Source organism: Macadamia integrifolia, chromosome 8 (assembly GCF_013358625.1).
Source record: "Macadamia integrifolia cultivar HAES 741 chromosome 8, SCU_Mint_v3, whole genome shotgun sequence".
Classification (NCBI taxonomy): Eukaryota; Viridiplantae; Streptophyta; class Magnoliopsida; order Proteales; family Proteaceae; genus Macadamia; species Macadamia integrifolia.
The window spans coordinates 6,014,163-6,029,005 of NC_056564.1; the positions used below are offsets into that span (position 1 = coordinate 6,014,163).

General features: G+C 40.1%; 1 protein-coding gene and 1 pseudogene across 1 annotated transcript; both read right to left on the reverse strand.

Annotated features, from left to right (window-relative positions):
* Window positions 1–6,299: 6,299 nt before the first annotated feature.
* Window positions 6,300–7,187, reverse strand: LOC122086255 (annotated as a pseudogene).
* Window positions 7,188–8,837: 1,650 nt separating this feature from the next.
* LOC122085509 lies at window positions 8,838–14,573 on the reverse strand. Its single transcript, XM_042653969.1, has 3 exons — window positions 13,770–14,573; window positions 10,131–10,347; window positions 8,838–9,800 (listed from the first exon to the last, which is right to left on the reverse strand). Exons 1-3 carry the CDS (start codon window positions 13,986–13,988, stop codon window positions 9,310–9,312), a joined length of 927 nt encoding a protein of 308 aa, XP_042509903.1. The 5' UTR covers window positions 13,989–14,573; the 3' UTR covers window positions 8,838–9,309.
* Window positions 14,574–14,843: the final 270 nt, after the last annotated feature.

Consider the following 14,843-nt stretch of genomic DNA (forward strand, 5'->3'; position numbering starts at 1 on the left):
AAAAAAAAAAAAAAAACTCCACCTTGGATAGAGGGTGGTGAAAAAAAGTTGAGGAAAGGAAAATTGTTTGGAAAGATGCAATTGGGGGATTTCAGCAATCAAACCACCTTTGTAGCTCAACTACTCCTAATAGCAAATTGGTTTGGCTTTGCCCTTTGGTCCAACCTATACAATTACTATATTATCTTTCTCTCCTCTTCTTTCCCCCATTTTTCTAGCAAAGGTGGTAATTTTTGTGATTATACAATACATTTATGTAATTTTGTGCATCTCACAAATTATATATTACTTGAATTTCATTTGTTTTTAGTGTAACTTATGGAAATAATATACTGGCCTTTTCCTCATTATTTCAACAATTTTTAATTGTCTAAGCAAAAACTTACATCGTTTTTAATATTCTTATGTAATTTTATGTATCGTGTTATTATGTTTTAAATATAATTGTTTACCCTGTGTAAATCACAATTGACCTTTGACTTGTTGAAAAGTTTCATTCCTTTGAGAGAAAATATATAATAGTGATATCATTAATTTTACTTTTCTGCAACGATATTGAGTTTTACATGTAAATTTCAATATTAATTATTAGTGGACCAATTTACTTTATGTTTGTACTTTCTGCAAATTCATTGCCTGCCGTTTGTATTCAGTCTTGATATGAATCATGATAAGGTTTTAGTATCATGTGGTCTTCAGTTTTCCCAAAGATTTATTGAAAGAGGATTTTAGGTTGGAGGCCATTCTTTTGAATAGGGTAAGGAACATGCTACTGGAGAGCACAACTTATTTGAAGTGCAAGGAATGATTAAGAAACAAAAGGGCAGAACTTTCATGGCTTTGAGTAGAGGTGGCAAACTTAAATTGTTTTAAGCCATGTAACATTTAATCTATTTATTTATGTTGGTTAGGAGATTGAAGCTGTGGAATATAGCCTCACATATGTTTTCACAGCTTTGGGTTATAGGTGCTTGCTTCCATTAGTCCCATATTACAATTTCAAAGGTAGAAATTAGAGGAGGGTAGGACAGGTCATCATTGCTACAGGTTTCACCATCACAGACCATGCAACTCCAGACACCACCTGGTCGTCCTCATAGAGGAGGTGAGGTGAGGCAAGTTGAAAACTCATTTTACTCAATGGAACTATAGATAACTCACAATTCATCACTTAATTCTTGTTGCAATATAAAAACCTTGTAACCAAAACCAGAAACCAGAAAAGAGAAGAAGAAGAGAAGAGAAGAGAAGAAAGAGAGACCGAAAGCTGTCCAGAAAACAGAGCAGCCTGTGATCAGTCCAGTATATAACTGATCGCAGGTTATGTTGTTTTATTAATAGCCTAAAAACAATAAAACAAAGTTACAAGACTGCCCCTCCATAAGGATAGAACCCTAGAAGCAAAATAGGAACCCGATAGGACCAAAATGCCTCTATTGGGTCCTCAGGTTAGCGTTAATCCCTTATCGGGATTAGCGTCAACCTTCAACACTCCCCCTCAAGTTGGAGCATACACATCACCCATGATCAGTTTGGTACAACCATTGCGAAAAGTAGGGGCAAACAAAGACTTAGTGAACATGTCAGCTAACTGATCCGAGGAAGGAACAAACGGAGTCTCATTCAGCCTCTTCAGAACAGCATCACGAACAAAATGGCAATCCACTTCTATGTGTTTGGTCCTCTCATGGAAGACCGAATTACTAGCAATATAAACGGCAGTTTGGTTGTCACAATACATTTTCATAGGCTTGGTCATTGAAAATCCCAACTCCAAGAGTAACGACCGTAGCCACATCAACTCAACAGTGGTATGAGCCATAGCTCTGTACTCGGCCTCTGCACTGGACCGGGCAATAGTAGTCTGCTTCTTGCTACGCTACGTAATAAGATTACCTCCAACAAAGGTATAGTATCCAGTAGTAGATCTCCGATCACTAGCAGAGCTAGCCCAATCAGTATCAGAGTAGCCAACTAGTTCCATATGTCGATTAGGTTTATAAATCAACCCTTTTCCAGTGGCACCTTTTAGGTAACGAAGAATACGAACAACATCCTAATGAGCTTTCTAAGGAGACTGCATAAACTGACTAAGAACTCCAACAACATAAGAAATGTCAGGACGAGTCACAGTCAGGTAAATCAACTTACCAATCAAGCTCCGTACTAATGCACATCCTGGAGGGGTTTACCATCATCCACACCAAACTTTTGGTGAGGATCCATAGGAATGTCAACAGGTCTGGATGTAAGCATCACAGTATTAGATAGAAGATCCACCACATACTTCCTTTGAGACAAACTGATCCCTTTCTTGCAGCGGATTACCTCTATCCCAAGGAAATAATGAAGTTGGCCTAGATCCTTTGTCTGAAAATGGTGCTGGAGATGATCTTTAACTTCTTAAATTCTTGCCTCATCATTAATAGTCAAAATAATGTCATCAACATATACAACCAAGACAACCAGCTTATCACCTCTGCAACGAACAAGCACAGAATGATCAGAGTAACACTGAGAAAAACCACAAGTAACTATGGTAACACTGAACTTGTCAAACCATGCCCGAGGAGACTGTTTCAGCCCATATATAGCCTTATGTAAGCGACACACATGACCTGTACTCTCCCCCTGAGCAACATACCCCGGAGGTTGCTCCATATACACCTCTTCCTGTAGATCACCATACAAGAAGGCATTCTTGATGTCCAACTAAAATAAGGGTAAATCAAGGTTGATAGCAAGAGAAATAAGAAGACGAACAGAATTCAGTCTAGCAACCGGGGAGAAGGTCTTAAAGTAATTAACACCATAAGTCTAAGTGTATCCCTTAGCAACAAACGGGTTTTCTACATCCATGGCAGCCTTCCATCCAGGGATACAGAGGGCCTCTGTATGGGTATGGGGAATATGGTAAGTGAAAAAGATAGGGTAAGACCATGGATAGGAGAGGGAAGATGAGATAAAAATACCAATTTATCAATATAGTACACAACCATAGATTTATGAGTGCAAGAACGAGTACCTTTCTTGTGCGTAATCGGTAAGTCATCAGATGGAGGAGGAAGAGAAGCCTCACCAGAGGAAGCTAGTAGTGGAAGGAGTGAAGCATCTGGAGTAATTACCTCGCCACTAGGCTGTCCAATCTTCTTCTGACGCTGATAAACCTATAGGGGAGGGGAGTAACTGGCACCAGGAGCATCAGGGAAAGGTATAAGGGAGGATATGGGTGGAGGAGATGGAAAAGACCACTCCACACTAGATGAGGGCACGGGAGAAGGGTAGAATGAAGTTCCCTCAAAGAAGGTCATATTGGCATTGACAAAGTTCCTATGTGTATTAGGGTCATAACACTTATACCATTTCTGAGTACATGAATAGCCCAAAAAAATACACTTAGTAGACCTAGGAGACAACTTATCAACTTGCATGTGCAAATTGTGAACAAATCACACACACCCAAAAACCCGAGGAGGAACAGGAAAACTTGGTAAATTAGGGAACATAATAGAGAAAGTAGATTTGTCGGACAAAACAATAGATGGCATGCAGTTAATCAAATGACATATAGTTAAGACACCATCACACCAAAAATGCTTAGGAACCTGCATATGCAACATCATGGCTCGGGCAACCTTAAGAAGGTGCCGATTTTTGTGCTCTGCGACTCCATTTTGCTGTGGAGTATAGGCACAACTAGTTTGGTGGATCATCCCATGAGTATCACAAAAATCAGAAATATCAGTTTGAGTATATTCTAAAGCATTATCAGAACGAAAGATTTTAATAGGAATGCCAAACTGGGTCTTTATTTTATTATGGAATTTTGTAAATACATGTAAAAATTCAGACCTATCCTTTAACATGTAAAGCCATGTAAGGCGGGAATGATTCTCCACAAAAGTCACAAAATATTGAAACCTAAATCTATTACTGACTCTGCAAGGACCATATACATCAGAGTGGGCTAAAGAAAATAAAGACGGACTACGAGACACAGAGCGAGATGGAAATGACACACGGTGATGTTTCCCCAACTCTCAAGCCTCACACTCTAACCTAAGAGTAGACTTAAAACTAGGAAATAAAAGTTGTAACCTAGAAAGCGACAAATGACCTAAACGACAATGCCATTGGAAAGGAGTGATGTCCCTAACAGCCGTAGCAGCAGCAGAAGAGGTAGGACAGCCGTTGTTGAGGTAATATAATCCATTATTTTAATGCCCTCCACCAATCGTCTTCCTCATGTGAAGATCTTGAAAGACACAGTAAGAAGGAAAGAATGTTATTGAGCAATTTAACGAACTAGTTAATTGACTCACAGAGAGAAGACTTAATGGAAATTGAGGAATGTGTAAGACAGATGATAAGTTTATGGATGTGGTAGGTGAGATAGAACTGTGACCTAGAACCGGTGTTGAAGCACCATTAGCAAGGATCACAGATTTAAAACTGGAACTAGTAGAAAAGTCCTTAAAGAGTGATGACTTACTGGTCATATAGGCAGAAGCACCTAAATCAATGATCCAGGGGGTAGATGTAGTGGTAAGAAGGGTTGAGGTACCTGTGTGGGCTAGGGTAGTAGCGGATGTGGACGCACCAGTAGATGTATTAGCAGATGCCTTAAGAGTGTGCAAGCACTGGAGCAAGTGGTTGATGTCATCGCGCAGACAGGTAGCTGAATCTCCTGAAGAAGGTGTTGGTTTAGTGTCAATTGGAGCCATTTTGTTCGTACCATCATCAAACACTGCATCATTAGCTAACTGTGTTGCCCACTCTGGTTTGCCATGCTTTGCCCAACAAGTCTCCACAATATAGTTGGACTTTCCACAAAAAATACACTGGCGAGCTGTACCATCAGAGGGTTGTCCACCAGATCCTCAACCAGTCGATCCACGACCTTCCCCATGACTGTGACCACATCCACAGTTGGCATGGAAGGCAGAATTGTCTTTGAAAGACTGATTAGGTTTTGTGGAAGAGGTAATTCGCTGTAGTCATGAGTAGGTATCATTCAGAGTACGCACAGTAGCCTCTGCAAGTAAGTGACCCTTCACTGCCTTCAAGTCATTATTCAGACCAGCCAAGAATTTGGAGACGAACAATTCGTTACGCTAAGCCTTCAATTTATCAATGTCAGTGGTCAAGGGTTGGAAGACATTAAGTTCTTCAACCATACCCCTGAAAGTACTGTAATATTCTACAAGTGGCTTGTCTGACTGGCGAAACTGAAACAGTTTTTCATAGATATTATAGATACGAGTCATGTTCTTTTCCTGAGAGTAAGTCTCCTTCAAGTCATTCCACACTCCCCTTGCAGTAGAATGAAATATAACATTTTAGCAGCGACATCTAGTTCCATACTTCTGCCACTGAGTATAACTAGAGTCAGATTCCTTGGGAGGATCAGAGGTGGTGTAACCAAGCTTATCCTTTGCCATCAGATAAACCTTGACCGACTGAGCCCAAAGAAGATAGTTTGAGCTGCCCTTAAGCTTGACTGATGTAATTTGGACATTCACATTGTCCGAGGTAGTAGAGGTAGAGGTAGGGATTTTGATCTCAGCCATGAGAGTCAAATAATAATCACCCACAAATCAAATCTGAAAAACCAGCAACAGTAAGCAATCGGACACCACAAACACAAAAAAAAATTGATCCGATAGGGGCAACAGTTAGGGTCGAACTAGCCCTAATAGAAGACTAACCAAATCTGGTAGAGAAGGTAGTAGTATAGGAAGATAAAACAGTGGACAACAACACTTCAATATCAACAGTTACTCAGTCTATAAATGGGGGTAGCAGCAATACACACTAGTTTTACTTATGTCATGATAACTAGGTCAAACCAGGTAATAGATGCGGCAAGGAGGTGTCTACACACTAGAAAAACAATACCGCTAGGTTGAAATCAGCAGCATTGATCTGTACTTAGCCAATCGATGTGATTTAGACCTGCTCTGATACCATGTTGCACTATAAAAACCTTGTAACCAAAACTAGAAACTAGAAAAGAGAAGAAGAGAAGAAAGAGACCAAAAGCTGTCTAGAAAACAGAGCAGCCTGCGATCAGTCTAGTATATAACTGATCGCAGGTTATGTTGTTATATTAATAGCCTAAAAACAATAAAACAAAGTTACAAGATTGCCCTTCCATAAGGATAAAACCCTATAAGCAAAATAGGAACCCGATAGGACCAAAAGGCCCCTATTAGGTTAGCGCTAATCCCGACAACCTTCAACAATTCTATCAATAAATTTCCAGAATTGTTTTTGCCCATTGGAACTGACCTAATGTACTAGCACCGCAGCCTAGAGGAGGAATATACAAGTTGGGGTGAGGATATCTGAAGGTGCGATTCATTGCATAGACCAGGTAGCTGCAGCTCCACCCGTTTTAAACTCCATGTTGCTTCTTTCTAGTGCACTGCTCAAGCACAATGTCCCTCTTCTAACTCTTGGCAACATTCTAGAATCTCTATCAGACCATCTCCAATTGCAGGAACTACTCCATGTGAAGGCAAGCTGCTCAGGTGAATGGGATTGTGCTTCCCACCTCTTTCAGGCTGCGGCCAGGGGATGGCAGAGCCCAGTGTGGTGGTTGAGGGTGAGAGAGTGAGTGCAACAGAAGGTGATGGGGGCCTCACAATAGCTGTGCCATTAGAACTTGAAAGCCATGGAGATAGCAAAGTTGGCGGAGATGCATGTTGGTTAGGGTGCAAGAAGGGCCCCAAATGGAGATCGCCATTAGGTAATGTAGTGTTGGGAGCTCTTTTACCAGCTTCCTTGCATATTCTTAAGAATTTGATCATACTTGTTGTCCTCATTGGGGTCAAGGGCCTTGGCACTGTCTTTTGCTCCCTTTACTGCTTCTCCTTGAACACTTCCCACCACTTGCCTAGCCTCTTGGCGGTACACCTAGGAACCTTTGTTGCAATCCTCGTCCACTTGTTACCATGCTTGGCCTACAGGCAAATGACAAGGTGTTGCTCCTTAGTGAGGAAAATCATTCTTAATAGCGGCTTATGGTAGTTCTTCTACCTTTTGTAAGCAGGATTTAGCTTCCCCGTCATGCGGTGTGTTCATGTGCTGTGACACAAGGTTCCACTCCCTTTGACCATACTGTTTCACTTATGCATCCAACTGAACAGAGCATCCTCTTCAGCTCTCATGCGTTGCCTCTCCATTTCCAGGAGAAAACACCACCGCCCATCACAAGGGGTGGGCGGTAAGGGCGCATGGACCACACAACGAGGCAGCTTTCTTTTTCACAATAAGAATATAGTTCAAGAAAAAAATTGCATAAACTTCTGCATTTCATTAACAAAGACGGACAAATCTCCCCTTAAAATCAAAACTCAAGAGACTTAAATCATACCTAGTTCAGCCAAACAGAAAATGAATCATCTCTCAATTTGTATGTATATAGACCAAAACTGTAACATTATAATTCATTAAAAATGCAAGTTAAGTAAGTCAATGTGAAACCAGTATTTATAGATTTTTTTTTAACTTCTCCAAGTAATTAATCTGAAGAAATGTATTAATAAGAGAAAATCCCTGCTAACAGCCCAACACAGTTACTTATTTCCACACAGATAGCCTCATCTCGCTGGCACATTAGAAACTTTAATTTGTATTAAGAAGTACCAGGTAGGATCCCTTTTTTGTTTATTTATATATTTATTAATTATCATTACAAATTCAGTCTCGGACTAAGAACATGCCAGGAAAGCTTCAAGAAATTTTCATGTCATCATTTTCTCTACCAGAGACAACTCTCTAAAGTCTAAACTATGAAAATCTAAATTCAAGAACCCAAAGAAGATAAACAAAAGCCGTATCTGTTTCCACCATAAAAAAGGAAAAGCCATAAGATTACAAGACAAACCTTTGCAACCAAAAAAAGGTGCTAAAACAACAAAAAGGAACACGTTCAAACTTAGTTGTAAAATCCTCTACAACTTCTCCCATTATTCCTGTCTCTCACCGGCCAATGGGTCTCCCCTGATTCTCCAGATCCAAAATAAGTTTATCGAAATCTAAGCAGTAGTAGGACTCAAAACCCGAAGGGGTAGTCGAGTTGGTAAGAGACCTTCGTTTCAGAAAGCATGTGATTCGGAATTTGACTCCTCTTACCTCTTTGTGATTAGTCACTCACATGAGGTGTGATTCAGAATCCGAAGGAATAACTGAGTTGGTAAGGGACCTTTGCCTCAGGAAGCCCACCCGTGAGACTAGTCATATCCGTTTTTAGCAAGAAAAAAATAAATAAATAAATAAACAGGACTCGGCAGATGGATCTTACGTTATGCTAATTATTTGATGACAGGAAAAGATGTTGAAACAGAGTGTATGATGACTCAACAAAGATGTGTGTGCATGGTTTCAGCGCCTGAAAAGCGCCAACTTCCGTTATTTTGTGGTTTTATCGTTTGTTTCAGCTCGCAGAGTCAGTCTGGGAGTGACGATGGTTTAGGTGGGTGACTTGCAGAAAGAAAATATTAAAACACAAACTCTCAATCCAAATTTATGAATTAAATGACTAGCGTCTTAATTTTACCAGGTTCCACCTGCATAATTCTTGGTTATCCATCCAACACCTCTATTCTCTGTAATCTTATGCCCTTACTTGGTGCAAACCCTGCAAGTTACCTCTGGCTTTTGATGCCACCCCTGTTCAGATCTTAAAGAAGACACGATAAGAGCTTCACACTATGAAAAGCAATAGAATCTCATTCCCTTACCTATCAAGACAAGCCGATTGAGCAAACAGGCCTTAATTATATAAATCAATCACAGGAGAGAGAAAGAGAGAGAGATGCAGCAGACTTCGGTTAAAAAAAAGAAATTCTATTGAAATTTATTGGGGGAAAAAAACCAAATAAATGCAAAATCAAAATTCCCTGTGCCAGTAAAATAAGAGGCGAGGGATTCAGCCTACAAAAATTAAAAAATAAAAGACCAAAGAACAAACACAATTGCCTATAGACTAATGCACCAGAATTGACTGGTCCTAATGATTTCCGAAGTAGTGACCTCCCACAGCCAGTTTCCCTGTTATATGCTGTTGCACAAAAATGAACAAATAAAAGAGAAAATTTGTAACGCCCCAAGTATGACATTAAACGTCCCCACCTACCTACTGACGTTTCCGTTATTGGTGTTGGCTATAGACCAGCATTCTATCTGGTTCCAGACTTATTTGATGTCCTCTTTTTTTCCCTGAAGATCTTCAGGCGTGTAATCTCATTATCTAACAAAACCGCATTTCTTTTTTCGTTTTCTCTTGCCAAAATTTATACATCTTCATATGGTCCTGAAAGCGGAAGGCCGCAACCTGTCCAGCTTCAGCCTCCGGATATTATCATTGTTCATGGGCTTCAACAATCGTTCTGCTTCAATTTCCATCTGGAGAGAAGATTTTAGCCTTCTCAAATGCCCCATGCACTGCTTATGATCAGAAGAACTAGTGTCTTGGATGCTCTGCCCATCCGGTTTGAGCATTCTCTGGTAGGTCGAATGCCACTTGGCTTGCAAATAAGCAAATGACCTCCATGGTGGAAAAGGCATCGAGTTTTGGTTGAGGGAAGACCTTGCAGCTTCTACCATAACTTGTAGGAATTGTTTCAGCCTGGACAGAGAGCCCACATAAACTACTGGAAGAGAATTCAATATCGCATCATAAGATTCAACGGCTCTTGCAATTTCAAAGTGGCTACGAAAATCGACATCAATTATTAAGCGTTCAGAGAGCCCTCGATCACGATATATGACGACATCAATATACTCATGATCACCTGTGACAATATCCAACAACTCCAAAAATTAAGTGGGAGGAAAAGGGTAGACAAATGGAATACGTCGCAGTAAATTTCTCTTCATGATTACAACAAGGGATTCTCAGGTCGGGACAGGGGTTGTGGATACTACCTACCAAATGTATACAGGGTTCTACCATGTAGTTAAGAGCAACCCTACAGTTCTGTATATAGTTTTGGAGACTTTTAGACATCAATCTACCTGATTCCTATCCCATGGCATGAAGCTGCATAATAATCCTCAACAATACTGGATAGAAACCAAAATAAAAAGTGGAACAGTTCAGAATTATATGTGCAATAACTTACCTCCGGGGACCTTCCCACAACCTTGCCACTTGGATGCACAGACAGCAGCGTCATAACCCGAAAATCTAAGAAGCTTTACCAGACAAAACCTGATGCAGCTAGCATTGCACTGGCCTGACTTGACACAGCAAAGGTCAATCTCGTTGATGGAAAGTAGAAGGGATTGAACTTTTGACAAGAAGTCACTTTCAAACTGATCCACTATGTGCTTGTGGAACTGCAGATTTAAGATGGTTCATAAAGTTTGGTCATGTAGGAGCAAAAATCACAACTAAGCAGTAGAAAAGGAGAATCATATTCAATTGCAAGGCCAAACCAAAAGGGAATAAGACAAGTTGGAACTTGCCAAGATCGAATTAGATCAATAATGAACAGAAAATTGAGTCACTTGAACACTAGACATGCTCAAAGTTTATTATAACCTACCATGTAAATAAACGTTAATCCAGTTTTAGATACATCCAACCTTTTGGAAATCATTAACTACCTTGAAAAGCATAAAGGATCAAAGATCTTCACACCAGCAGTGAAGATGATGTGATCGCTTCAAAGATGGTGTCTTCATCACAAAGCCTGTTAGTGTTGGCACTCATTTGCATTACACATAAGAAATTTCTTGGCAAGTGGAGTACTGGTTTCCAAACCAGTGAAAGATGCATCATAATCCAGGCATGTCATACCATGCAAAAATTGACATCACCAGAAGGCATCAGGCATTTTCAGGTCATTTTCAATAACTCACATGACAAAGTCATGTTTGAAGCCTTGAAAGAGATTCTTTTCAGCGTCCAAACTAATACATTTATCAGACTAGGTTGCCACCATCAATCATGCTGATCTTGGGCTTGGCCCAGCTCATTTACTGCAGAAATTTCTTCTGCAGGGTGGGATGATACTTGATGGAATATCCATACACAACAAAAAGTCATAAAGTAGTATCAAAGCCATATGACAATTACCGGAAACAGACCTCTGGTGAAGAAAAGCCTCTCGGAATCTAGTCTGTATGCTTTAAAAATTAAGGCATGCATGTGATGTCAGTAAGACCTTAGGCAGAAAACCATCCTATTCATGAACAGAGCTCTTGGTTCCTGCACGGCTCACCTAGGAAGGGCTACCTGTTCGGCCCAAATATCTGCAACAAGGCAGCTAGGATGGGATCCAAACTTTGCGGATAGGTAGACCCCCAGGTACTACTCACATATCAAATTTAGCCTAAACACAATTTTTCAAGTGGCAAAATAGAGCTTTAAAAAAACCAAGAGTTGGGAGAGTGCATAGTAATGGCTAGAACAGAGTACCAATAGGTATGCATGGGCATGCATTTGAACAAGTAAAAATAGAAAAACTTCCAATTGGCTTAGGAATAATAAAGCTCAAACTAATGACTTCCATAGTTGTCATGGCGTCACCTAGGCATCGCCAAGGCTGCGATTTGGCGTCCTGGCGGAAAAAAAAATTCATGGCAGTGCTACGATTTACGTGACTCACAAATGGTGGTCGTCATTGGTTGATAGGCGTCACCATGGCACTGCCATGGACGCCAGGTCACACCTGATTCACTAGGCGGTCGATTTTTTGTAAAATGCAGGGTGATTTTGATAGGGCTATGTTGATTTTTGATGATTTGATGTTGCTTAATGTTGGTTTTATATGTCATAGGGTATATATTGTAGGCTTGCAACATGCTAAATAACTTTAGAAAATAGGGTAAATAAAAAAGTAGCATAGTAAATAACTTTAGAAAATAGGAAAAATAAAAAATGACACATGGGCGATTTGACCGCCATGGCAACGCCATAATGGGCGATTCATCGCCAAATCGATTAGCCACCCCTCCACCGCCTTTGATCGATTTGACGCCGTGACAACTATGATGACTTCCATCATGTCAAGGTGACACTATGCATGGACATACACGAAAATGCATGCCAATTTAGGGGTGAATTTGATTGAATTACACTGGCTAATCCAGACCATGTCCTCTCTATCGAACAGTCGGAATAGCCACATCATCTACCCATGTGGCAGAATGAGAGAGGGCAAGAAAGGAAGCCCTTCCTTCTTTGTTGCACAAAAACCATTTTGCCTCATGAATAAACCCACAAAGCAAGAAGTATATCTACAGCCAGATGCGTAAACCCCAAAGATCAGCAGTGGTTAATTAAATAGTATGTTTCACATGTGACACCTTGATGCAAACATGAGTCTTCTACTTTAATCCCTAATGTCACTTCTGTGAGGACGAGTGAATATGAGGATATAGAGACTTCTACTAAAACATACTTCTACATTTTGAGCATGTATGGAACACACACACCAAACAAGCTGAATTAAGATTATGATTTTGAGATGTACAAATGGGTAGACAAGGAAAGATAGAGTTAGAAACTAATACATTCATGAGAACTAGAAGTTTAATGCATAGTGAATGCAATCCTTCTTCCATGCATTGATTGGATCAAGATACCCTGTCCTTCCTCTTTTCATTGACAATAGGTTCTTCACAGAGGCAGCAGTAATAGAACCCTGAAAATAAACAAGCTCATCTCAAATGCGAATTTGGGTTTCAGGCCAACATTTTGTTTTTCTTAGAAAGGATCACATGAAGATAACCAGCCATCTTTCAGTGAATTGCACCATCCAGTTAAGGGATTCATTATTCTGATACTCGGAGGCTCTTGGGTTTGATCATTTCAACCTTGGATTCTTGTCTGGTTAAGCATAGAAAGGGGCAGGCATTATGGAACTTCTTTTCCCACTAGATTTTGAAGAATATCTGAAAGGATCAGAAACTCGGGATTGTCAACAAGTATTCCAGAGTCCACACTCAACAAATCTACTAATATAGTTTCCACTTTCTAGTCTTCTCTGCCGTTACTCCTAGTCTTGGTAGATTCAGAGAATTCCATTTCTCCAACCTAGGTTTTGATTGGGGCCAGCTAAATCTGTTAATATTTAGGATTTAGATTTTGCAGCTTATTTTTGGCCTTGTGGCTTCATGACAGGACCCTCTAGAGAGAAAGAGAGAGAGAGAGAGGCTTCAAAAAGACAACGAAGAAGCCAATGTTGAGGAGGCCAGAGGCATTATAAATTATGATTTAGCAAAATATATAGAAGATACAATGACAAAACAATAATTGTGTAGGCCAGTCCAAAAAGATTGGATAAAGCCTGTACATATTGAGTTGTATGTATCATAAGTGAAGAACTTGTTTGGGAGGAACTAGCAAAAGCTTTGAATAAATTAGAACGAATAATGCGCGGCGAGACCCTTCACCCAAATTAGAAAATATAACACCGCAAAATTCAAAAGAAAAATCTGGTGAAGAGATAACAACTTCACATAAAGGATGAAGATTGGAAAAATCATCACAGCCAATTAATGTAGATGAACTATAGTGCACAATTTTGAAATTGAACAACATTATTAGCTTATAAGTTATTGAATTGGATACAAGCATAAACAAAATAAACATTTCAGGAAGAAAACAAAAAATCATATCGAGAAAACTCAGAAACATCATAGAGCATATCGACTGTGACAAAAAATACCAACCTATAAGCAAATTCACCACAGTTTTGAAATTAGAGGGGGAAACTATTGAGAATAATTTTTTCTTAGGTGAAGCAACTAACCGAAATCTTCTCAGCAAGATGAGCGAGATCGGAGAAGCCAGAGTCGCTATCGCTGCTGTACCTCGAATCAGTTCCACTGCTTCCATTCTCCAAAAAATCGCTGACCATTAGAGCTAAATCGTGCTCACTTTCATGACTGAAACCACCGATTTGTCCGACACCAGCACCCGCCAGTTTAACCCAAAGATCCCCAGCCGCAGCACAGATGCGGCAATCCATCCCACCACCAACACGGGCATCTCCTCCGGCGGGGGCGGTGGGACCCCGATTATCAACCCCCCAAGTTCCCAGCTTAAAAGAACCGGGAGGTCACGTAAAGATATTAATCCTCGATCAAAATCCTAATTTACCAAGTACAAGGCATGGAAATTCAAAATTTGCAGCAAGAAATCATTTGGCGAAGAAATTACAATGATTTCTCAGAGGGAGAATTTGCCACGGATGTCAAAAGAAACAAATGATCGCACGGAACGATTGCACTGAATTGCAGAAACCCTAATTACAAAACACTTTGCACTCGCGATGATACAATTCGCGAAGCAAGCAATAATTGAGAGTTTCTTCGTCGTCCATCCACTCTTATGAGCAAGAAATGAAAGAGAAAAAAAATCCTAAAACACTATTATTGGATTTCTGCAAGCGGAAGCACAACGGGCAATCAAAATTCCAAGCCTCGTTTTCTGTCCGCCTATCTGAATCACTTTTGTCGCCGTCGGTGGGATTTCCCGTTGATCCAAAGGGTGGGCTAGGAAAGTAAATAGCATGATTCAAGCCTGCAACCCAAAGGATGAGACGGGCGAGGCAACGGAATCCGGATTTATATAAACCTGAAATGGATTTCCAATTACGTTAATACCCTTTTGAATCGCGTTTATAGTAAACTATCCGTATATAAATATGGAATCAGGTTTTATCCAATGGACCTCTGGATTTCTTCTTTTTTATTTTTTATTTTTTCTTTTTGGGTAAAAATGGACTTCTAGATAGAGCCACCTATTTGTATCACATATTTGGTGTGAATTTGTGATGGATTGAAATTTTGTAGAGAGGTTAACCCAGAATTCTCCTCCTCAA